The 27027-nt window shown below is 49.2% G+C and overlaps 1 protein-coding gene across 2 annotated transcripts in view; it reads left to right on the forward strand.

The window, feature by feature from the left end:
* The window catches only part of LOC148504048 (DNA (cytosine-5)-methyltransferase 3A-like), a 281101-nt gene that overhangs the window by 137499 nt on the left and 116575 nt on the right, over positions 1 to 27027 (forward strand). The window contains exons 5-6 of one of the 2 annotated variants that reach the window (XM_088448871.1): positions 9621 to 9670; positions 26369 to 26515. In XM_088448871.1, the coding sequence (XP_088304997.1) occupies positions 9621 to 9670; positions 26369 to 26515 (197 nt within the window). The remainder of the gene's footprint in view (positions 1 to 9620; positions 9671 to 26368; positions 26516 to 27027) is intronic. The other variant, XM_088448872.1, reaches the window with a different exon arrangement.

Genomic DNA, 27027 nt, shown 5'->3' on the forward strand with positions numbered 1-27027 from the left:
TGGGGAATGTGACAGTTATTAATGTGCACACCTGGTGAATGTGACAGTAATGACCACAACTGGGAAATGTGACCGTAATGACCACACCTGGGAAATGTGACAGTTAGTAATGACCACACCTGGGGAATGTGACAGTAATGATTACACCTTGGGAATGTGACAGTAATGACCACACCTGGGGAATGTGACAGTAATGACCACACCTGGGGAATGTGACAGTAATGACCACACCTGGGGAATGTGACAGTTAGTAATGACCACACCTGGGGAATGTGACAGTTAGTAATGACCACACCTGGGGAATGTGACAGTAATGACCACACCTGGGGAATGTGACAGTTAGTAATGACGACACCTGGGGAATGTGACAGTAATGACAACACCTGAGGAATGTGACAGTAATAACCACACCTGGGGAATGTGACAGTTAGTAATGAGCATACCTGGGAAATGTTAAAGTTAGTAATGAGCACACCTGGGGAATGTGACAGTTAGTAATGAGCACACCTGGGGAATGTGACAGTTAGTAATGACCACGACTGGGAAATGTGACCGTAATGACCACACCTGGGAAATGTGACAGTAATGACAACACCTGGGGAATGTGACAGTTAGTAATCACCACACCTGGGGAATGTGACAGTAATGACCACACCTGGGGAATGTGACAGTTATTAATGAGCACACCTGGGGAATGTGACAGTAATGACCTCACCTGGGGAATGTGACAGTTAGTAATGACCACACCTGGGGAATGTGACAGTAATGACCACACCTGGGGAATGTGACAGTTATTAATGAGCACACCTGGGGAATGTGACAGTAATGACCACACCTGGGGAATGTGACAGTTAGTAATGACCACACCTGGGGAATGTGACAGTAAGTAATGACAACACCTGAGGAATGTGACAGTAATGACCACACCTGGGGAATGTGACAGTTAGTAATGACCACACCTGGGGAATGTGACAGTTAGTAATGAACACACCTGGGGAATGTGACAGTTAGTAATAACCACACCTGGGGAATGTGACAGTTAGTAATGACCACACACCTGAGGAATGTGACAGTAATGACCACAGCTGGGGAATGTGGCAGTTAGTAATGACCACACCTGGGGAATGTGACAGTAATGACCACACCTGGGGAATGTGACTGTTAGTAATGACCACACCTGAGGAATGTGACAGTAATGACCACACCTGAGGAATGTGACAGTTAGTAATGACCACACCTGGGGAATGTGACAGTTAGTAATGACCACACCTGGGGAATGTGACAGTAATGAGCACACCTGGGGAATGTGACAGTAATGACCACACCTGGGAAATGTGACAGTAATGAGCACACCTGGGGAATGTGACAGTAATGACCACTCCTGATAAATGGGAACTGTTAGGATGGGGTAGGCCATTCCTGCACTAAGGGGCCTATTTACTAAGCCTTGTAGAGAAATAAAGTGGATGGAGATAAAGTACCAGCCAAACAGTTCCTACACTTTTCAGGCTGTTTTTAAAAAAAAAAAAAGACAGGAGCTAATTGGCTGGTACATTATCTCTCTCTTAGGCTTAGTACAAACACTGAGTGTGCTCCTCATCCCATATACAGAGGGTATCCTGCGCTGTACATCGGGGAGCCGTGTGCAGGTGAACAGGAAATCTTTGGTTCAGTCTCTCACCTTAAGCGATGTAACTTAGAGCCATCTGTATTGGACCAATCTGGCATCTGCCAGGGAAAGGCTGTAGCCCACTTTGCGTTATGGGTAGTGAGGGTACTAGCCTTGTGCCCAGATCGTGTACAAGGGCCGAGGTCACAGTCTCCTATCATAGCCCTTGAGTCTCTGTTGAGTGTAGGACTGTTGGGAGGACAGATTCCATTAGTTCCATACCTTATAATTGGGATAGCATTTGCTGAATAGAACCCAGTGGTCAGTGCTGCTTTCCTAAACCCACATCACTGAGATGGCGTTTTCTGTCCAGCCATCCGAAATCTTGTTGCTGCAAAGTAATAACACTGGGCAGGAGCCTATGAGCCTCCTCTGTGCGCCTCCTCTGTGCGCCTCCCCTGCGCGCCTCCCCTGCGCGCCTCCCCTGAGCGCCTCCCCTGCACGCCTCCCCTGTACGTCTCCCCTGTGCGCCTCCTCTGTACGCCTCCTCCCGTCTACCTTTATGTCAGGGCAAAGAGATGACTCCAATATCATGGGAATTGTGGGCCAAAAATACACTGATTTTGTACTGTGATGCCATGGAAATCATTAGGACCATTATCCAGCATGATGGAAAATGTGCCCTAAGTTGGCCTTTGTGCCCGGTCCTCTTCTGGCCTCACCACCCACCGGAAGTGCAGGCAGTAATGAGCCGGTGATCACCCAGGTTGCCCCCCGAATACAGCGAATATTGCAGCTTGAACCCTGGGCAATGTGCAGCGATCCATGGCGACAATAACTCCTATACACACAGCGGCATTACATCCCTATATATACATGAAGGAGTGGGACCTTTGTAATGTCATCCGGGACTTTATGTTCTGCTTTTGCTTTTGAATGATTTTCTTGTGGTGCATATTGTATTCTTATTAAACATGTATCAGTGACAGCCGGGGAGACTGTATATTCCGTGTGCTAGAATCACTCACCGGTACATTGTGTTGTACACACAGTAAGATCATATAACATGTATCAGCGACAGCCGGGGAGACTGTATATTCCGTGTGCTAGAATCACTCACCGGCACATTGTGCTGTACACATAGTAAGATCATATAACATGTATCAGCGACAGCCGGGGAGACTGTATATTCCGTGTGCTAGAATCACTCACCAGCACATTGTGCTGTACACACAGTAAGATCATATAACATGTATCAGTGACAGCCGGGGAGACTGTATATTCCGTGTGCTAGAATCACTCACAGGCACATTGTGCTGTACACATAGTAAGATCATATAACATGTATCAGTGACAGCCGAGGAGACTGTATATTCCGTGTGCTAGAATCACTCACCGGCACATTGTGCTGTACACACAGTAAGATCATATAACATGTATCAGCGACAGCCGTGGAGACTGTATATTCCGTGTGCTAGAATCACTCACCGGCACATTGAGCTGTACACACAGTAAGATCATATAACATGTATCAGTGACAGCCGGGAAGACTGTATATTCCGTGTGCTTTAATCACTCACCGGCACATTGTACTGTACACACAGTAAGATCATATAACATGTATCAGCGACAGCCGGGAAGACTGTATATTCCGTGTGCTAGAATCACTCACCGGCACATTGAGCTGTACACACAGTAAGATCATATAACATGTATCAGTGACAGCCGGGAAGACTGTATATTCCGTGTGCTTTAATCACTCACCGGCACATTGTACTGTACACACAGTAAGATCATATAACATGTATCAGCGACAGCCGGGGAGACTGTATATTCCGTGTGCTAGAATCACTCACCGGCACATTGTGCTGTACACACAGTAAGATCATATAACATGTATCAGTGACAGCCGGGAAGACTGTATATTCCGTGTGCTAGAATCACTCACCGGCACATGGTGCTGTACACACAGTAAGATCATATAACATGTATCAGTGACAGCCGGGGAAACTGTATATTCCGTGTGCTAGAATCACTCACCGGTACATTGTGTTGTACACACAGTAAGATCATATAACATGTATCAGCGACAGCCGGGGAGACTGTATATTCCGTGTGCTAGAATCACTCACCGGCACATTGTACTGTACACATAGTAAGATCATATAACATGTATCAGCGACAGCCGTGGAGACTGTATATTCCGTGTGCTAGAATCACTCACCAGCACATTGTGCTGTACACACAGTAAGATCATATAACATGTATCAGTGACAGCCGGGGAGACTGTATTTTCCGTGTGCTAGAATCACTCACCGGCACATTGTGCTGTACACATAGTAAGATCATATAACATGTATCAGTGACAGCTGGGGAGACTGTATATTCCGTGTGCTAGAATCACTCACCGGCACATTGTGCTGTACACACAGTAAGATCATATAACATGTATCAGTGACTGCCGGGGAAACTGTATATTCGTGTGCTAGAATCACTCACCGGTACATTGTGTTGTACACACAGTAAGATCATATAACATGTATCAGCGACAGCCGGGGAGACTGTATATTCCGTGTGCTAGAATCACTCACCGGCACATTGTACTGTACACATAGTAAGATCATATAACATGTATCAGCGACAGCCGGGGAGACTGTATATTCCGTGTGCTAGAATCACTCACCAGCACATTGTGCTGTACACACAGTAAGATCATATAACATGTATCAGTGACAGCCGTGGAGACTGTATATTCCGTGTGCTAGAATCACTCACCAGCACATTGTGCTGTACACACAGTAAGATCATATAACATGTATCAGTGACAGCCGGGAAGACTGTATATTCCGTGTGCTTTAATCACTCACCGGCACATTGTACTGTACACACAGTAAGATCACATAACATGTATCAGCGACAGCCGGGGAGACTGTATATTCCGTGTGCTAGAATCACTCACCGGCACATTGTGCTGTACACACAGTAAGATCATAGAACATGTATCAGTGACAGCCGGGAAGACTGTATATTCCGTGTGCAAAAATCACTCACCGGCACATTGTGTTGTACGCACACTAAGATCATATAACATGTATCAGTGACAGCCGGGGAGACTGTATATTCCGTGTGCTAGAATCACTCACCAGCACATTGTGCTGTACACACAGTAAGATCATATAACATGTATCAGCGACAGCCGGGGAGACCGTATATTCCGTGTGCTAGAATCACTCACCGGCACATTGTGCTGTACACACAGTAAGATCATATAACATGTATCAGTGACAGCCGGGGAGACTGTATATTCCGTGTGCTAGAATCACTGACCGGCACATTGTGCTGTACACACAGTAAGATCATATAACATGTATCAGTGACAGCCGGGGAGACAGTATATTCCGTGTGCTAGAATCACTGACCGGCACATTGTGCTGTACACACAGTAAGATCATATAACATGTATCAGTGACAGCCGTGGAGACTGTATATTCCGTGTGCTAGAATCACACACCGGCACATTGTGCTGTACACACAGTAAGATCATATAACATGTATCAGCGACAGCCGGGGAGACTGTATATTCCGTGTGCTGGAATCACTCACCGTCACATTGTGCTGTACACATAGTAAGATCATATAACATGTATCAGCGACAGCCGGGGAGACTGTATATTCCGTGTGCTGGAATCACTCACCGGCACATTGTGCTGTACACACACTAAGATCATATAACATGTATCAGTGACAGCCGGGGAGACTGTATATTCCGTGTGCTAGAATCACTCACTGGCACATTGTGCTGTACACACAGTAAGATCATATAACATGTATCAGCGACAGCCGTGGAGACTGTATATTCCGTGTGCTAGAATCACTCACTTGCACATTGTGCTGTACACACAGTAAGATCATATAACATGTATCAGCGACAGCCGGGGAGACTGTATATTCCGTGTGCTTTAATCACTCACCGGCACGTTGTACTGTACACACAGTAAGATCATATAACATGTATCAGCGACAGCCGGGGAGACTGTATATTCCGTGTGCTAGAATCACTCACCGGCACATTGTGCTGTACACATAGTAAGATCATATAACATGTATCAGTGACAGCCGGGGAGACTGTATATTCCGTGTGCTAGAATCACTCACCGGCACATTGTGCTGTACACACAGTAAGATCATATAACATGTATCAGCGGCAGCCGGGGAGACTGTATATTCCGTGTGCTGGAATCACTCACCGGCACATGGTGCTGTACACACAGTAAGATCATATAACATGTATCAGCGACAGCCGTGGAGACTGTATATTCCGTGTGCTAGAATCACTCACTGGCACATTGTGCTGTACACACTGTAAGATCATATAACATGTATCAGCGACAGCCGGGGAGACTGTATATTCCGTATGCTAGAATCACTCACCGGCACATGGTGCTGTACACACAGTAAGATCATATAACATGTATCAGCGACAGCCGGGGAGACTGTATATTCCGTGTGCTAGAATCGCTCACGGGCACATTGTGCTGTACACACAGTAAGATCATATAACATGTATCAGCGACAGCCGGGGAGACTGTATATTCTGTGTGCTAGAATCACTCACCGGCACATGGTGCTGTACACACTGTAAGATCATATAACATGTATCAGCGACAGCCGGGGAGACTGTATATTCCGTGTGGTAGAATCACTCACCGGCACATTGTGCTGTACACATAGTAATATCATATAACATGTATCAGCGACAGCCGGGGAGACTCTATATTCCGTGTGCTAGAATCACTCACCGGCACATTGTGCTGTACACATAGTAAGATCATATAACATGTATCAGCGACAGCCGGGGAGACTGTATATTCTGTGTGCTGGAATCACTCACCGGCACATTGTGCTGTACACATAGTAAGATCATATAACATGTATCAGCGACAGCCGGGGAGACTGTATATTCCGTGTGCTGGAATCACTCACCGGCACATGGTGCTGTACACACAGTAAGATCATATAACATGTATCAGCGACAGCCGTGGAGACTGTATATTCTGTGTGCTAGAATCACTCACCGGCACATTGTGCTGTACACACAGTAAGATCATATAACATGTATCAGCGACAGCCGTGGAGACTGTATATTCCGTGTGCTAGAATCTCTCACCAGCACATTGTGCTGTACACACAGTAAGATCATATAACATGTATCAGTGACAGCCGTGGAGACTGTATATTCCGTGTGCTAGAATCACTCACCGGCACATTGTGCTGTACACATAGTAAGATCATATAACATGTATCAGCGACAGCCGGGGAGACTGTGTATTCCGTGTGCTAGAATCGCTCACCGGCACATTGTGCTGTACACACAGTAAGATCATGTAACATGTATCAGTGACAGCCGGGAAGACTGTATATTCCGTGTGCTAGAATCACTCACCGGCACATTGTGCTGTACACACAGTAAGATCATATAACATGTATCAGCGAGAGCCGGGGAGACCGTAAATTCCGTGTGCTAGAATCACTCACCGGTACATTGTGCTGTACACACAGTAAGATCATATAACATGTATCAGTGACAGCCGTGGAGACTGTATATTCCGTGTGCTAGAATCACTCACCGGCACATTGTGTTGTACACACACTAAGATCATATAACATGTATCAGTGACAGCCGGGGAGACTGTATATTCCGTGTGCTAGAATCACTCACCGGCACATTGTGCTGTACACACAGTAAGATCATATAACATGTATCAGTGACAGCCGTGGAGACTGTATATTCCGTGTGCTAGAATCACTCACCGGCACATTGTGCTGTACACACAGTAAGATCATATAACATGTATCAGCGACAGCCGGGGAGACTGTATATTCCGTGTGCTGGAATCACTCACCGGCACATTGTGCTGTACACATAGTAAGATCATATAACATGTATCAGCGACAGCCGGGGAGACTGTATATTCCGTGTGCTGGAATCACTCACCGGCACATTGTGCTGTACACACACTAAGATCATATAACATGTATCAGTGACAGCCGGGGAGACTGTATATTCCGTGTGCTTGAATCACTCACCGGCACATTGTGCTGTACACACAGTAAGATCATATAACATGTATCAGTGACAGCCGTGGAGACTGTATATTCCGTGTGCTAGAATCACTCACCGGCACATTGTGCTGTACACATAGTAAGATCATATAACATGTATCAGCGACAGCCGGGGAGACTGTATATTCCGTGTGCTTTATTCACTCACCGGCACGTTGTACTGTACACACAGTAAGATCATATAACATGTATCAGCGACAGCCGGGAGACTGTATATTCTGTGTGCTAGAATCACTCACCGGCACATTGTGCTGTACACATAGTAAGATCATATAACATGTATCAGTGACAGCCGGGGAGACTGTATATTCCGTGTGCTGGAATCACTCACCGGCACATTGTGCTGTACACATAGTAAGATCATATAACATGTATCAGCGACAGCTGGGGAGACTGTATATTCCGTGTGCTGGAATCACTCACCGGCACATGGTGCTGTACACACAGTAAGATCATATAACATGTATCAGCGACAGCCGTGGAGACTGTATATTCCATGTGCTAGAATCACTCACCGGCACATTGTGCTGTACACACAGTAAGATCTTATAACATGTATCAGCAACAGCCGGGGAGACTGTATATTCCGTGTGCTAGAATCACTCACCGGCACATGGTGCTGTACACACAGTAAGATCATATAACATGTATCAGCGACAGCCGGGGAGACTGTATATTCCGTGTGCTAGAATCGCTCACCGGCACATTGTGCTGTACACACAGTAAGATCATATAACATGTATCAGCGACAGCCGGGGAGATTGTATATTCCGTGTGCTAGAATCACTCACCGGCACATTGTGCTGTACACACAGTAAGATCATATAACATGTATCAGTGACAGCCGTGGAGACTGTATATTCCGTGTGCTTTAATCACTCACCGGCACATTGTGCTGTACACACAGTAAGATCATATAACATGTATCAGTGACAGCCGGGGAGACTGTATATTCCGTGTGCTAGAATCACTCACCGGCACATTGTGCTGTACACACAGTATGATCATATAACATGTATCAGCGACAGCCGGGGAGACTGTATATTCCGTGTGCTAGAATCACTCACCGGCACATTGTGCTGTACACACAGTAAGATCATATAACATGTATCAGTGACAGCCGGGGAGACTGTATATTCCGTGTGCTAGAATCACTCACCGGCACATTGTGTTGTACACACAGTAAGATCATATAACATGTATCAGTGACAGCCGGGGAGACTGTATATTCCGTGTGCTAGAATCACTCACCGGCACATTGTGTTGTACACACAGTAAGATCATATAACATGTATCAGCGACAGCCGGGGAGACTGTATATTCCGTGTGCTAGAATCACTCACCGGCACATTGTGCTGTACACAAAGTATGATCATATAACATGTATCAGCGACAGCCGGGGAGACTGTATATTCCGTGTGCTAGAATCACTCACCGGCACATTGTGCTGTACACACAGTATGATCATATAACATGTATCAGCGACAGCCGGGGAGACTGTATATTCCGTGTGCTAGAATCACTCACCGGCACATTGTGCTGTACACACAGTAAGATCATATAACATGTATCAGTGACAGCCGTGGAGACTGTATATTCCGTGTGCTAGAATCACTCACCGGCACATTGTGCTGTACACACAGTAAGATCATATAACATGTATCAGCGACAGCCGGGGAGACTGTATATTCCGTGTGCTGGAATCACTCACCGGCACATTGTGCTGTACACATAGTAAGATCATATAACATGTATCAGCGACAGCCGGGGAGACTGTATATTCCGTGTGCTGGAATCACTCACCGGCACATTGTGCTGTACACACAGTAAGATCATATAACGTGTTGGTGACACTTGATAATTTCAATTCTACTTTCTGTCTATTTAGATAAAGAGGAAGAGAATGAAGACGAGGGCTCGGGATCTCCCAAATCGGAGGTGAGGATCAGATGATGATGATAATATAGGTGCTCAGACACAGATCTGTGTTTGTAGTTAGCCAGCTCCACCCCAGGGTGAGGAGAGTAAAGTCTATGGCTGGTGTCTCCCGAGCATGTCTAAGTGCGGCCTTTCCCTGGTCTGTACCATCCCGCGGCAGTCACCCGGGCCAATCGCGGTCATGTTGCTATAGATGCATTTCGTGCTGTGTGACAGGTAGTCAGTAATTGGCTGCTCGTGCGGCACCAGCTCAGACCTAACCACATTCTCCTGCCATCACCACATGGGTAGGTTACCATCGTTTCCATTGCCCATTATTATATTCCAGGTTGTTAAATCCATTTGTTTGACAAAAACGAGCCACATTTATATGAGGTTATCTTCCAAATCTGTGATCACAATAGCCTCAAATCTGGTGATACTTCAGTAGCTGCCTATAATGCTCTGATCGGGAGATAAGTGAGTGTCCAGTGATGCAAATTACTAGTCTGTAGGGGTATGATGGTTCTGAGTCTGGTTTTAGATTTATTAACCGACCCCGGTGATATGTAATCCATGCCAGACCCCGGTGATATGTAATCCATGCCAGACCCCGGTGATATGTAATCCATGCCAAACCCCGGTGATATGTAATCCATGCCAGACCCCGGTGATATGTAATCCATGCCAGACCCCGGTGATATGTAATCCATGCCAAACCCCGGTGATATGTAATCCATGCCAGACCCCGGTGATATGTAATCCATGCCAGACCCCGGTGATATGTAATCCATGCCAAACCCCGGTGATATGTAATCCATGCCAGACCCCGGTGATATGTAATCCATGCCAGACCCCGGTGATATGTAATCCATGCCAGACCCCGGTGATATGTAATCCATGCCAAACCCCGGTGATATGTAATCCATGCCAGACCCCGGTGATATGTAATCCATGCCAGACCCCGGTGATATGTAATCCATGCCAGACCCCGGTGATATGTAATCCATGCCAGCCCCCGGTGATATGTAATCCATGCCATACTCCGGTGATATGTAATCCATGCCAGACCCCGGTGATATGTAATCCATGCCAGACCCCGGTGAAATGTAATCCATGCCAGACCCCGGTGAAATGTAATCCATGCCAGACCCCGGTGATATGTAATCCATGCCAGGCCCCGGTGATATGTAATCCATGCCATGCCGGTTATATCCATGCCGTGCCGGTTATATATGATCCGTGCCATGCCGGTTATATATGATCCATGCCAGACCCCGGTAATATATAATCCATTCCAAACCCCGGTTATATATAATCCATGTTGGACCCCGGTGATATGTGTTCCATGCCAAACCCCGGTAGGAAATAATCCATGCCAGACCCCGGTTATATATAATCCATGCCGGACCCCGGCTATATGTAATCCATGCCAGATCCCGGTGATATGATCCATGCCTGACCCCGGTGATATATACAATTTATGCCAGATCCCGGTCATATATGATCCATGCCAGACCCCGGTGATATATAATTCATGCCGGACCCCAGTTATATGTAATCCATGCCAGATCCCGGTGATATACTATCCATGCCAGATCCCGGTGATATACGATCCATGCCAGACCCCGGTGATATATAATACATGCCGGATCCCAGTGATATATGATCCATGCCAGACCCCGGTGATATATAATCCATGTCAGATCCCGGTGATATATGATCCATGCCAGACCCCGGTGATATATAATCCATGCCAGACCCCGGTGATATACGATCCATGCCAGATCCCGGTGATATACGATCCATGCCGGATCCCGGTGATATATAATCCATGACGGATCCCGGTGATATATGATCCATGCCAGACCCCAGTGATATATAATCCATGTCAGATCCCGGTGATATACGATCCATGCCAGACCCCGGTGATATATAATCCATGTCAGATCCCAGTGATATACGATCCATGCCAGATCCCGGTGATATACGATTCATGCCAGATCCCGGTGATATACGATCCATGCCAGATCCCGGTGATATACGATCCATGCCAGACCCCGGTGATATACGATCCATGCCAGATCCCGGTGATATATTGTATAACCCATGCTAGATCCTGGTGATATATGATCCATGTCAGATCCCGGTGATATATTGTATAACCCATGCTAGATCCCGGTGATATATGATCCATGCCAGATCCCAGTTTATATATAATTGAGGTCATGGTTCCTGTATACTGCTTCATCTCCGGTCTCTTCATTCCGGGGTCTGCATAATGCTTGTGTTTCCATGACCATTACCATGCTAGTCAGTGCTGGTCCTTTACATCTGTCCAATAATGATGTACAAATGTGAATTTTACATACAGTATATGTCTTTCTGTACATTAAATAAAACCAGTCTTTTTAATTTGTGGCGAATGATAAGTATTATATTGTTGCCTATTTTCTAGGTGTCAGACATACACCCCTTTTCCACTGCCGCAATTACCCGGGTCGTGGCTCAGTAGAAAAGGGTCCCTAAAATATAACCCGGATCGAGTAACCTGGCAATCTGACCCTGGACGCGTCCAAGGTTGAACCCGAGAGGGACCCGGGCAATGTTCTGGTGTAATAGCATGACTCGGGTCACGACCCTGGTCAAGCGCCACTGAAGCCAGTGGATTGGCTGGCTTCAGTAGGGCTTGGAGATTACATAATCTTCAGGCGTCCACTGTAACGCCGGAAGACCTGGGTCATGGAAGACCGGGTACGGTGTGAATAGCTGCACAGCGGAAATAACCTGGGTACAGCCACCGGTGTAAAAGGGGTTAAAACCCGGCTCCGTCTCGTGCTCGCTTTGTGGTCAGTGTCCCGGCTTGGAGTCGGGTTTTTGGTGGAGAAGGGATAGGAGATGCTGGTGCACTATAATGATGGATCAGTTATCTGTATTTTATTTCTTAGTGTAGTTGTAATGAGGTGACGTCAGATGAGATATAGGAGTGGGAGATGGTGTCAGAGGCGAGATTACCCTGTCAGCGGCTGTAACACTGTAACGTAGCGTTGCACATGCAGATAGAGCCGTAGTCACACACACAGTATAGGCATAGCCGCATATCATTGTAATCAGCAGAAGCTGCCTGTGCTATCTGGTCACATCACTGTGTGAATAAGATGCATTTGAAGGTAAAAAGTCGCACAAAAGACACTCATCGCTACGGAGTCACGCCACGGCATGGCGCGATTAGAAGGGAGGAATCTATAGATTCATATTAGAGGAGATATTTATATAAGACACTGGATGATCTAGATCAGTGGTCTCCAACCTTTATTTGGGTGGGAGCTACTAGAGAAATATGAGACGTCTTGAAGAGCCACATATTATTTTTGAAAACAAAAATCTGGCTAATAACCAAATTTTTAATACAAATACGATGCATTTATTAATACAGTAGTAAATATCACTGTATGAATTCATACCATTCATACTGCTATTCTACAGACTACCGTCTGCATGTATTAATCCGGTGTAGAGACTGACGAGGACGGCACCGAGAGTCTCCACGGTATTATTCCTCTGCTCTGCTACATCACAGTTGTGATAAGGTCAGGGTAGGGGGTCCCTCTCCTGGGGTAGATGGACACCTCCTTACACACAGCAGCCAGGAAACAGCACTCCAGTAGTGAATTTGCGTGCAAGCTGGTAGGCGCCAGTTTTTATTGTGCAATATCAATAATCAAAGAAACAAAACCTAAAACAAACCCTAGCCTGGCTGGGCACTAACTAGATAGTAAGTTCCCTCACTAACAGAACACTAAATAAATCCCCGTCCACAGTACCTTCTGGTTTGTAGCCAACAGTGTCTCAGAGGAAGCTTACCTGCAGCCTGCTCTCCCAGGTATGAGACACTCAGCCACAACTAAACCTAGCTTATCACAGTCATTTCCAGGTGCAAGCCCCAATGACCTGCTACCAGGCTGAAAGGCCCAACACCCAGACTGGCCTGTGGATGGAGCCCTCCCTCTCCTCACATCCACACCCCCAGGACCCATTCCGCCTTTTTACAGAAGCCGACATTTATGGACTGCTTTATCCAACAGACTTCTCCTGGGGATTTTAAAAGACATAAGGCAGGAATCTGTGACAGACATAGAAGCAATTCAACATCACAGTGTAAAGACTTGTCAGGAAATATCTCTTTAAAGGCCGCACAAGTTGTGTCGCTTAATACACTGACTGTCATCTATTTGAGAGTCTTTGGATCACTTTGCTCTATTCTATGAGACGCTTTAATTTGGAAACTTTGTTTCTCATACAGAGACTTGCATCACGAGTAGCTGCAGTGTTTATTTTACTTATTACTATGCCAGGTTCATTTATTTGTGAATCCCTCCATTTGTTTGGTGAGCAATTTTGCTAACTATTTATGCTGTTTTTATACTCCCGGAAGATTACATGGTGTATAATTTATTATAATTACATTTATATTTATATATTGTATTTTATGTTTTCTTTTGCACATATAGCAGTATAGCCACCTGTACTTTTTTTTTTTACAGTACTGGGGTTTAGTAGGGGGCAAGGGTAGATAACAGTTGGGGCAGTAGTGTGGGGGGGGGGTCAAGGAGGTGGTTAGGAGAAGGGAGGGGGTAAGGGTAGATATCAACTGGGGCAGTACTGGGGGCAAGGAGGAGGTTAGGGCCAGGCAGTGCTGGGGATAGAGAGGGGTTAAGGGTAGATAGAAGGGCAGCAGGCCCATCCCACCACCATAAACACCAGCACTGCCGCTTTGCCAAATGGTGGTCTCCCCATCTGGCTGCTCGCCCGCCCCTCCTCGCCTCTGTCCCTGTGGTGTTGGGGGACGCAGCATCCAGGAGGTAAGGAGCTAAAAGTCTCGCTCCACCTCCACTTTGTATAGTCCTCCCTGTCCGAGCCAAGGAGACATCAATCATTGAATAAGGAGCCACAGGATTGGTCAGCGCAGCGCGTCCCCAGGGACCTACCCATTGACCAAAAGTGAGTCACCGGTCCTCATATTCTTGTGATCACTGGCGAGCCACCATGCTTGCGGCCGCGAGCTACCGGTAGCTCGCAATTGACGGGTTGGAAACCGCTGATCTAGATACTGATATTAGAGTAAACCTGTATAATAATTGGCGATGCTCTCTCCTGTCTCTGCCATGCTCAATGGGTGCCAATATACAGAAGATCCTGATGTCAGCGGGCGAGGGGCGCAGATTGTGGGGCTGGGGTTATGCAGGAGGTAAGTTCTAGAAGGGAGGGAGATCTCGGTACAAGGGAAACAAGACCCTACAGGTAGCGGCCAGCAACCCGGGAAATGATGGGTGATAAATAGTAGTATGCTATAACACAGGGAGGGTTCCAGATCTCTGCATTAGGTGTGTGTAATATATCTGGTTGGTGGTTACAATTTCAACATGACGACATGTTCATAATGCTGACATTCAGCATGTCGACACTTGCTCTAATTCTTGCCCTAGCCACCCGGAGCACTAACTCCCCAAGCCCTAGCCCCTAACCTTCCCAGCCTCAAGCCCTAAACACCTCCAGCCCCATCTCCCCCAGCCCTAGTTCCTTTCCTTCCCAACCTCAAACCCTAACCCTCCCCATGCCCTAGCCCCCAGCCCTAACTTCCCAATCCATAGGCCCTAACCCCCCCATTCCCAATCCCTAACCCCCCAAGGCCTAGCTCCCAGCCGTAACTTCCCTGGTCCTAACCCCTATCCTCAAATCCCTAACCCCTCTTTCACAAGCCCTAGCCCCCAGCCTCTACTCCCCCGCCCTAGGCCTAACCCCCCAGCCCTAGACCATACTCCTATAGCCCTAGTCTGAAGCCCTATCCCCAACACACAGCCCTAACCCTAGCCCTATCCCCAACACACAACCCAAATCCTAACCCTAGCCCTATCCCCAACACACAACCCAAATCCTAACCCTAGCCCTATCCCCAACACACAACCCAAATCCTAGCCCTAGCCCTATCCCCAACACACAACCCAAATCCTAACCCTAGCCCTATCCCCAGGCTTCCTGGAAATGTCGACATTATGACAATGTCGTCATTTACACAGGTGATGGAGGGGAATGTTAAATGAGTTACTACAGGGTGATGGACGGGAATGTGCTGCAACGCGGGCGAGGGAGGGGAATGTGTTACTACAGGGGTGAGAGAGGAAAATGTGTAAAGTTGAGTACACACCTGAAATATATATTTGCAGATGATGGTGGTTCATACACACTGAAAAACCACCACTGCCATCTGGCCAGGGGTCCTGCTGGCTGGGCGTCGTGTTATGCCCCCTCCCCGGCAGCCTCTGCAGCAAGTGTACAGGCAGTCGGCTGACCTCCCATGTTTGTGGGCGCTGCTGACCGCCCATACACACACCCGCCATCTGTACACACCCGCCTACAAACATATCTCGGCCGCTCAGTTTAATGGCCGATATGTCGGCCAGTGTGTACCCCAGGATCACAACAGCAGTGAGAGGAGGAAGTGTTACTATAGAGGTGAGGTAAGGGAATGTGTTACTACACAGGTATTGGAGGGGAATGTGTTACTACTCAGGTGAGGGAGGGGAATGTCAAATGTGTTACTAAGTCGTAAGGGAAGGGAATGTATTACAACACGGGCGAGGGAAAAAGTTACTACAGGTGTGAGTGAGGGCAATGTGTTACAGGTGTGAGGGAGGGATTGTATTTCTGCAGAGGTGAGGGAGGGGAATGTCAAATGTGTTACAACACGGGCGAGGGAGGAAAATGTGTTACTAAAGAGGTGAGGGAGTGGAATGTGTTAGTACATGGGTGAGCAATTCCTATAGCAGTGTGGGAGGGGATGCATTACTATAGAGGTGAAGGATTAATGTGTTTCTGAAGTGATGAAATGGAAACTATAAATATCTAAGGTCTACCTGGGCGAAACCGGGTACATCAGCTAGTGTACATATATTTTATAGGATATTTTTATGTTATGCAAGGTAGGTTCTAGATATGGGATATTGATGTAATACAGGGAAGGATTTACATGTCTGTTTTAAATGCTATCATGATATAGCACAGTGAAGGTTCAGTATAAATATATTAGTGGAGATATATAATACAGGCATGGATTTAGAAGTCTTGCATCACTGGGCACTCACTATATTGCAGGATATTTTGGGCAGCACAGTGGAATAGTGACACAGTGGTTAGCAATGCTGCCTCCCAGTTATAGAGTCATGGATTTGATTCTGTCCTAGGCTTTATATGTGTGGAGTTTGTATGTTCTTCTCATGTTTGCGGGTGCTGCAGTATCCTCCCACAGACCAATAGCATACTGAGTAATTTTCAGTATGTTTGTATAATATGGGAAAAGCTCTATTTAGTTCACTAATAGAGATATTGGCACAATGCAGTAATAGACCTAGATATATTAATATAAATACTGTCAGAATACTGTGAAGGATCCAGATATCGGTGTTCGATAATATATTGATATAATATGCTGAGTTCTACATATATAGTTATGCAGAGTCAATGTTTCTATAGTAATCGAGTAGGTCAGACCCTAGATACTAAATCATCAGTTTATTAAAGTATTTTTTTGCTACATGGGAAATCTTTAACAAATTACAATGTGTATTTGGGGACCATTATGTATTGCAGAGCCTAATCATGGTATACAATGCAGAGGCGTATTCTGAAGACCATTATATATTGCAGAGCCTAATCATGATATACCATGCAGAGACATATTCTGAAGACCATTATATATTGCAGAGCCTAATCATGTTATACCATGCAGAGCCATATTCTGAAGACCATTATGTATTGTAGAGCCTAATCATGGTATAGCATGCAGAGCCGTATTCTGAAGACCATTATATATTGCAGAGCCTTATCATGGTATACCATGCAGAGCCGTATTTTGGGGAATATAATATATTGCAGAGCCTAATCGTGGTATATACCATGCAGAGCCATATTCTGAAGACCATTATATATTGCAGAGCCTAATCATGGTATACCATGCAGAGCCATATTTTGAAGACCATTATGTATTGTAGAGCCTAATCATGGTATACCATGTGGAGCCGTATTCTGGAGACCATTATATATTGCAGAGCCTTATCATGGTATACCATGCAGAGCCATATTTTGGGAAATATAATGTTTTGCAGAGCCTAATAATGGTATACCATGTAGAGCTGTATTCTGAAGACCATTGTATATTGCAGAGCCTAATCACGATATACCATGCAGAGCCGTATTCTGGTGACCATTATATATTGCAGACCCTAATAATGGTATATTACACAGCCATGATCTGGGGACCATTAAATATTGCAGAGCCTTGTCATTGCATACCATGCAGAACTGAGATCTGGGGACATTATATATTGCAGAGCCTTCTCTGGAGAGCAGTTCACCATTCAGAGCCCTATGTAAGTGCAATAACGTGTCCCTGGTTCCGCACTATTTATGTGCAGCCTCTAATGGCGGAGCCCACTACCATAGTATTAAAGCTGCTTCACCCCCTAGTTACTAATTTTACTCCATTTGATGTTTTACTGTAGTTGCCCATTCCCTTGAGGGGAACGCAGTTACCCTCACCCCAGGGCCATTATTGGTCGGTCACGTAATTGATGTATGGTTCTTTATTACAGAAAAAATGGCTACATGTGTCTGCCCACTTCGCTTCTGCGTAGAGGAAGGCACTTTAGTAAGATCATTTACATAGGTGGCAGTGCGGCTTTAATAGAGCGAATGATCTGTGGATATAGGAAACCACCATTCTAGATGCTGATGTATGCGATGCAGAGATTGGTATAGATATGTGCCCTCAAACACTGTGGCTTCAGTTGTGCCAAACAGCGCCTCTCGGCTCTCCAGGTCCTGGGCTAGGCAGCGCACAGATCGACGCGTTCTCCAGGTCCTGGGCTAGGCAGCGCGCAGATCGACGCGTTGTCCAGGTCCTGGGCTAGGCAGCGCACAGGTCGACGCATTCTCCAGGTCCTGGGCTAGGCAGCGCACAGGTTAACGCGTTCTCCAGGCCTGGGCTATGCAGTGCACAGATCGATGCGTTCTCCAGGTCCTGGGCTAGAAAGATCGACGCGTTCTCCAGGTCCTGGACTAGGCAGCGCACAGATCGACGTGTTCTCCAGGTCCTGGACAAGGCAGCGCACAGATCGACGTGTTCTCCAGGTCTTGGACTAGACACTGCACAGATCGACACGTTCTCCAGGTCCTGGGCTAGGCAGCGCACAGATCGACGCGTTCTTCAGGTCCTGGGCTAGGCAGCGCACAAATCGACGCGTTCTCCAGGTCCTTGGCTAGGCAGCGTACAGATCGATGCGTTCTCCAGGTCCTGGGCTAGGCAGCACACAGATCGATGCGTTCTCCAGGTCCTGGGCTAGGCAGCACACAGATCAACGCATTCTCCAGGTCCTGGGCTAGGCAGTGCAGAGATCGATGCGTTCTCAAGGTCCTGGGCTACAAAGATCGTCGTGTTCTCCAGGCCCTGGGCTAGGCAGCGCACAAATCGACGCATTCTCCAGGTCCAGGGCTAGGCAGCGCACAGATCGACACGTTCTCCAGGTCCTGGACTAGGCAGCGCACATATCGACGTGTTCTCCAGGTCCTGGGCTAGGCAGCGCAAAGATCGATGTGTTCTCCAGGTCCTGGGCTAGGCAGCGCACAGATCGATGCGTTCTCCAGGTCCTGGGCTAGGCAGCACAGAGATTAACGCGTTCTCCAGGTCCTGGACTAGGCAGCGCACAGATCGATGCATTCTCCATGTCCTGGGCTAGGCAGCATAAAGATCGATGCGTTCTCCAGGTCCTGGGCTAGGCAGCACACATATCGACGTGTTCTCCAGGTCCTGGACTAGGCAGCGTACAGATCGACGCGTTCTCCAGGCCTTGGGCTAGACACCGCACAGATCGACACGTTCTCCATGTCCTGGGCTAGGCAGCACACAGGTCGATGCGTTCTCCAGGTCCTGGGCTAGGCAGCACACAGATCAATGCGTTCTCCAGGTCCTGGGCTAGGCAGTGCACTGATCGATGCGTTCTCCAGGTCCTGGGCTAGAAAGATCGACGCGTTCTCCAGGTCCTGGGCTAGGCAGCACACAGGTCGATGCGTTCTCCAGGTCCTGGGCTAGGCAGCACACAGATCAATGCGTTCTCCAGGTCCTGGGCTAGGCAGTGCACTGATCGATGCGTTCTCCAGGTCCTGGGCTAGGCAGCGCACAGATCGATGCGTTCTCCAGGTCCTGGGCTAGAAAGATCGACGTGTTCTCCAGGTCCTGGGCTAGGCAGCACACAGGTCGATGCGTTTTCCAGGTCCTGGACTAGGCAGCGCACAGATCGACGTGTTCTCCAGGTCTTGGACTAGACACTGCACAGATCGACACGTTCTCCAGGTCCTGGGCTAGGCAGCGCACAGATCGACGCGTTCTCCAGGTCCTGGGCTAGGCAGCACACAGATCGATGCGTTCTCCAGGTCCTGGGCTAGGCAGCACACAGATCAACGCATTCTCCAGGTCCTGGGCTAGGCAGTGCACTGATCGATGCGTTCTCCAGGTCCTGGGCTAGAAAGATCGTTGTGTTCTCCAGGCCCTGGGCTAGGCAGCGCACAAATCGACGCATTCTCCAGGTCCTGGGCTAGGCAGCGAACAGATCGACACGTTCTCCAGGTCCTGGACTAGGCAGCGCACATATCGACGTGTTCTCCAGGTCCTGGACTAGGCAGCGTACAGATCGACGCGTTCTCCAGGCCTTGGGCTAGACACCGCACAGATCGACACTTTCTCCATGTCCTGGGCTAGGCAGCGCACAAATCGACGCGTTCTCCAGGTCCTGGGCTAGGCAGCGCAAAGATCGATGTGTTCTCCAGGTCCTGGGCTAGGCAGCGCACAGATCGATGCGTTCTCCAGGTCCTGGGCTAGGCAGCACAGAGATTAACGCGTTCTCCAGGTCCTGGACTAGGCAGCGCACAGATCGATGCATTCTCCATGTCCTGGGCTAGGCAGCATAAAGATCGATGCGTTCTCCAGGTCCTGGGCTAGGCAGCACACATATCGATGCGTTTTCCAGGTCCTGGGCTAGGCAGCACACAGATCGATGCATTCTCCGGTCCCGGGCTAGGCAGCACACAGATCGATGCGTACTCCAGGTCCTGGGCTAGGCAGCACACAGATCAATGCCTTCTCCAGGTCCTGGGCTAGGCAGCACACAGATCGACGCGTTCTCCAGGTCCCGGGCTAGGCAGCACACAGATCGATGCGTTCTCCAGGTCCTGGGCTAGAAAGATTGACGCATTCTCCAGGTCCTGGGCTAGACAGATCGATGCGTTCTCCAGGTCCTGGGCTAGACAGATCGATGTGATCTCCAGGTCCTGGGCTAGGCAGCACAGAGATTAACGCGTTCTCCAGGTCCTGGACTAGGCAGCGCACAGATCGATGCATTCTCCAGGTCCTGGGCTAGGCAGCACACAGATCGATGCGTTCTCCAGGTCCCGGGCTAGGCAGCACACAGATCGATGCATTCTCCAGGTCCCGGGCTAGGCAGCACACAGATCGATGCGTACTCCAGGTCCCGGGCTCGGCAGCACACAGATCGATGCGTTCTCCAGGTCCTGGGCTAGGCAGCACACAGATCGACGCGTTCTCCAGGTCCCGGGCTAGGCAGCACACAGATCGATGCGTTCTCCAGGTCCTGGGCTAGAAAGATCGACGCATTCTCCAGGTCCTGGGCTAGACAGATCGATGCGTTCTCCAGGTCCTGGGCTAGACAGATCGATGCGTTCTCCAGGTCCTGGGCTAGGCAGCGCAAAGATCGATGTGTACTCCAGGTCCTGGGCTAGGCAGCGCACAGATCGATGCGTTCTCCAGGTCCTGGGCTAGGCAGCACAGAGATTAACGCGTTCTCCAGGTCCTGGACTAGGCAGCGCACAGATCGACGCGTTCTCCAGGTCCTGGGCTAGGCAGCGCACAGATCGACGCGTTGTCCAGGTCCTTGGCTAGGCAGCGCACAGATCGACGCGGTCTCCAGGTATTGGGCTAGGCAGCACACAGATCGACGTGTTCTCCAGGTCTTGGGCTAGGCAGCACACAGATCGATGTGTTCTCCAGGTCCTGGGCTATGCAGCGCACAGATCGATGCGTTCTCCAGGTCCTGGGCTAGAAAGATCGACGCATTCTCCAGGTCCTGGGCTAGGCAGCGCACAGATCTACGCCTTCTCCAGGCCCTGGGCTAGGCAGCGCACAGATCGACGCGTTCTCCAGGTCCTGGGCTAGGCAGCGCACAGATCGACGCGTTCTTCAGGTCCTGGACAAGGCAGCGCACAGATCGACGTGTTCTCCAGGTCCTGGACTAGGCAGCGCACAGATCGACGTGTTCTCCAGGTCTTGGACTAGACACTGCACAGATCGACACGTTCTTCAGGTCCTGGGCTAGGCAGCGCACAAATCGACGCGTTCTCCAGGTCCTTGGCTAGGCAACGTACAGATCGATGCGTTCTCCAGGTCCTGGGCTAGGCAGCACGCAGATCGACGCGTTCTCCAGGTCCTGGGCTAGGCAGCTCACAGATCAACGCGTTCTCCAGGTCCTGGGCTAGGCAGTGCAGAGATCGATGCGTTCTCCAGGTCCTGGGCTAGAATGATTGACGCGTTCTCCAGATCCTGGGCTAGGCAGCACACAGATCAATGCGTTCTCCAGGTCCTGGGCTAGAAAGATCGTCGTGTTCTCCAGGGCCTGGGCTAGGCAGCGCACAAATCGACGCATTCTCCAGGTCCTGGGCTAGGCAGCGCACAGATCGACACGTTCTCCAGGTCCTGGACTAGGCAGCGCACATGTCGACGTGTTCTCCAAGTCCTGGACTAGGCAGCGTACAGATCGACGCGTTCTCCAGGCCTTGGGCTAGACACCGCACAGATCGACACGTTCTCCATGTCCTGGGCTAGGCAGCGCACAAATCAACGCGTTCTCCCGGTCCTGGGCTAGGCAGCGCAAAGATCGATGTGTTCTCCAGGTCCTGGGCTAGGCAGCGCACAGATCGATGTGTTCTCCAGGTCTTGGACTAGACACTGCACAGATCGACACGTTCTCCAGGTCCTGGGCTAGGCAGCGCACATATCGACGCGTTCTCCAGGTCCTGGGCTAGGCAGCGCACATATCGACGCGTTCTCCAGGTCCTGGGCTAGACAGCGCAGAGATCGATGCGTTGTCCAGGTCCTGGGCTAGGCAGCGCACAGATCGATGCGTTCTCCAGGTCCTGGGCTAGACAGATCGATGCGTTCTCCAGGTCCTGGGCTAGACAGATCGATGCGTTCTCCAGGTCCTGGACTAGACAGATCGATGCGTTCTCCAGGTCCTGGGCTAGGCAGCGCACAGATCGATGCGTTCTCTAGGTCCTGGGCTAGACAGTGCACAGATCGAGGCGTTCTCCAGGTCCTGGGCTAGGCAGCGCACAGATCGATGCGTTCTCCAGGTCCTGGACTAGACAGATCGATGCGTTCTCCAGGTCCTGGGCTAGGCAGCGCACAGATCGATGCGTTCTCTAGGTCCTGGGCTAGACAGTGCACAGATCGAGGCGTTCTCCAGGTCCTGGGCTAGGCAGCGCACAGATCGATGCATTCTCCATGTCCTGGGCTAGGCAGCATAAAGATCGATGCGTTCTCCAGGTCCTGGGCTAGGCAGCACACATATCGACGCGTTCTCCAGGTCCTGGGCTAGGCAGCGCACAGATCGACGCGTTGTCCAGGTCCTTGGCTAGGCAGCGCACAGATCGACGCGGTCTCCAGGTATTGGGCTAGGCAGCACACAGATCGACGTGTTCTCCAGGTCTTGGGCTAGGCAGCACACAGATCGATGTGTTCTCCAGGTCCTGGGCTATGCAGCGCACAGATCGATGCGTTCTCCAGGTCCTGGGCTAGAAAGATCGACGCATTCTCCAGGTCCTGGGCTAGGCAGCGCACAGATCTACGCCTTCTCCAGGCCCTGGGCTAGGCAGCGCACAGATCAACGCGTTCTCCAGGTCCTGGGCTAGGCAGCGCACAGATCGACGCGTTCTTCAGGTCCTGGACAAGGCAGCGCACAGATCGACGTGTTCTCCAGGTCCTGGACTAGGCAGCGCACAGATCGACGTGTTCTCCAGGTCTTGGACTAGACACTGCACAGATCGACACGTTCTTCAGGTCCTGGGCTAGGCAGCGCACAAATCGACGCGTTCTCCAGGTCCTTGGCTAGGCAACGTACAGATCGATGCGTTCTCCAGGTCCTGGGCTAGGCAGCACGCAGATCGACGCGTTCTCCAGGTCCTGGGCTAGGCAGCTCACAGATCAACGCGTTCTCCAGGTCCTGGGCTAGGCAGTGCAGAGATCGATGCGTTCTCCAGGTCCTGGGCTAGAATGATTGACGCGTTCTCCAGATCCTGGGCTAGGCAGCACACAGATCAATGCGTTCTCCAGGTCCTGGGCTAGAAAGATCGTCGTGTTCTCCAGGGCCTGGGCTAGGCAGCGCACAAATCGACGCATTCTCCAGGTCCTGGGCTAGGCAGCGCACAGATCGACACGTTCTCCAGGTCCTGGACTAGGCAGCGCACATGTCGACGTGTTCTCCAAGTCCTGGACTAGGCAGCGTACAGATCGACGCGTTCTCCAGGCCTTGGGCTAGACACCGCACAGATCGACACGTTCTCCATGTCCTGGGCTAGGCAGCGCACAAATCAACGCGTTCTCCCGGTCCTGGGCTAGGCAGCGCAAAGATCGATGTGTTCTCCAGGTCCTGGGCTAGGCAGCGCACAGATCGATGTGTTCTCCAGGTCTTGGACTAGACACTGCACAGATCGACACGTTCTCCAGGTCCTGGGCTAGGCAGCGCACATATCGACGCGTTCTCCAGGTCCTGGGCTAGGCAGCGCACATATCGACGCGTTCTCCAGGTCCTGGGCTAGACAGCGCAGAGATCGATGCGTTGTCCAGGTCCTGGGCTAGGCAGCGCACAGATCGATGCGTTCTCCAGGTCCTGGGCTAGACAGATCGATGCGTTCTCCAGGTCCTGGGCTAGACAGATCGATGCGTTCTCCAGGTCCTGGACTAGACAGATCGATGCGTTCTCCAGGTCCTGGGCTAGGCAGCGCACAGATCGATGCGTTCTCTAGGTCCTGGGCTAGACAGTGCACAGATCGAGGCGTTCTCCAGGTCCTGGGCTAGGCAGCGCACAGATCAATGCGTTCTCCAGGTCCTGGGCTAGGCAGCGCACAGAACAACGCTCTCGCTCAAAATGTGCATCTTATTCGCATAAATAAAACAACTGGAAGCGACAAAACTACTTGGCTAGATTGCGCTGGTCAATTTGATGTGCTGCAGTGTCCGAATCAGTATACGCAGTGCTACAATGCAGCAGCCGCGACTTTTTTTCACGACAAGTCCCGTTGTGCTGCATTCGCGACTTTTTACATGTGTAAAACTAATTCCTGTGCCGTTAAAGTCGCAGCTCAGCGTCTAGTGCACTGCGAGTGTTTCGCTGCGTCTACGATGCAAAAATATTTTACAAAAAGATGGCGCTCTACTCATCTCATCACTGCTCAGCCACACCGGGCGTCTCGCGCGCCGTATGACGTATAGATGCTAGGTGTATGAGGGCACATGTGACTAGCATGTTTATAATGACTTATTATTACATTTATAAAAGAGATGTGCGTTTCGGTTTTACTCGGATACGTTTGGATCTCAATAACGGCATCATATTGGCTATCCGGCTGTCACCTGTTTTGGGTAGCCAATAAGAGAAATCCGAACTGATCCGAACTTGCGATAATTTGGCGATAAGAACCGAATAAGACCAAACCCGCACATCTCTAATTTTTACATAGGTACAAGTCCCGTGAGCATGGGAGACTTGGACAAAGCAAATTGTTGATACTGTAGTTTGAACCTAAAACAATTCCTTATTTAGCGTGAAACATGTTCAGCGCAGTCATGTGGTCCTGTTCCTTGGTGAATTACGCGCACCGATGCCGGTGTGTTTGTGTTTAGAGGGAGTTTAAATATGGTTTTGATTTACTAAAGTAATATTATCGTGGGAAATGTTTTTTCTTATTTGTGTATATATTGTAAAAACTTGATAGGACGGTGCGTAAAAGCAGATTGTGTATAAATAAGTGTCACCCGCACTATACAAGAAAACCAACATATGTACAAAGAATATCACATACAGACAGACAGGCGCTTATAGATACAAAAAGAAAAAAAGAAAAAACAGCCAAAAACGTAATCCTAAAAATAGCGTGGGTTTTTTTTTTCTTTTCTTTTTGAGCAATATGGAAGATTTTGGGTCACCAAGTACGTGATGAGTCTCCAGTAGAGAAGGAAGAACATTGGCGTGGCGTCAATATCCGTATTACCAGCAAACAGAACGGCCGCCGTTTGTCACTTATAAGGGACGTATTGTGTATTGATAAGACTGTTTATCTGTGTGCGATATTTTCTGTACATTTTTTTTTTGTATTTGTAAATTGTGCGCCAGGTGTGACGCGGCCAGTTTGGCGCCGCTCTCTCTGAGCTTGGCTACTTGCTGGGTTTAGGGCAGATGACGGCATGGCGAGGAATGATTGGGGCACACTGATTGTCTCTCTGTTTTCTAACACTGTACTTATGATTGAACAGCAGCATTCTGTGTGGTGCACGTTACATGCCGCCCTATTGCTTACACAGTCTTAACTACCGTTGAGCAGGGATACCGAAGCCGGTTACGCAGAGGGTTGGGCTGGGAGACCGGTCTGCGTCAGAGACCCATGCCGAGGCTGCCTTTCCAGGCTGGGGACCCATATTACGTCAGCAAGAGGAAGAGAGATGAGTGGCTGGCCAGATGGAAGAAAGAGGTAAGAACATGGCCGAGGCTTCCCTATAACTGCATTGTATCTGTACTGATGACCGCCGTGCTGGCCACGTTACAGGAGCGTCTAGGCTTCCCTATAACTGCATTGTATCTGTACTGATGACCGCCGTGCTGGCCACGTTACAGGAGCCTAGGCTTCCCTATAACTGCATTGTATCTGTACTGATGACCGCCGTGCTGGCCACGTTACAGGAGCGTCTAGGCTTCCCTATAACTGCATTGTATCTGTACTGATGACCGCCGTGCTGGCCACGTTACAGGAGCCTAGGCTTCCCTATAACTGCATTGTATCTGTACTGATGACCGCCGTGCTGGCCACGTTACAGGAGCGCCTAGGCTTCCCTATAACTGCATTGTATCTGTACTGATGACCGCCGTGCTGGCCACGTTACAGGAGCCTAGGCTTCCCTATAACTGCATTGTATCTGTACTGATGACCGCCGTGCTGGCCACGTTACAGGAGCGTCTAGGCTTCCCTATAACTGCATTGTATCT

Source organism: Taudactylus pleione, unplaced genomic scaffold (assembly GCF_031769625.1).
Source record: "Taudactylus pleione unplaced genomic scaffold, aTauple2 ptg000470l, whole genome shotgun sequence".
NCBI lineage: Eukaryota > Metazoa > Chordata > Amphibia > Anura > Myobatrachidae > Taudactylus > Taudactylus pleione.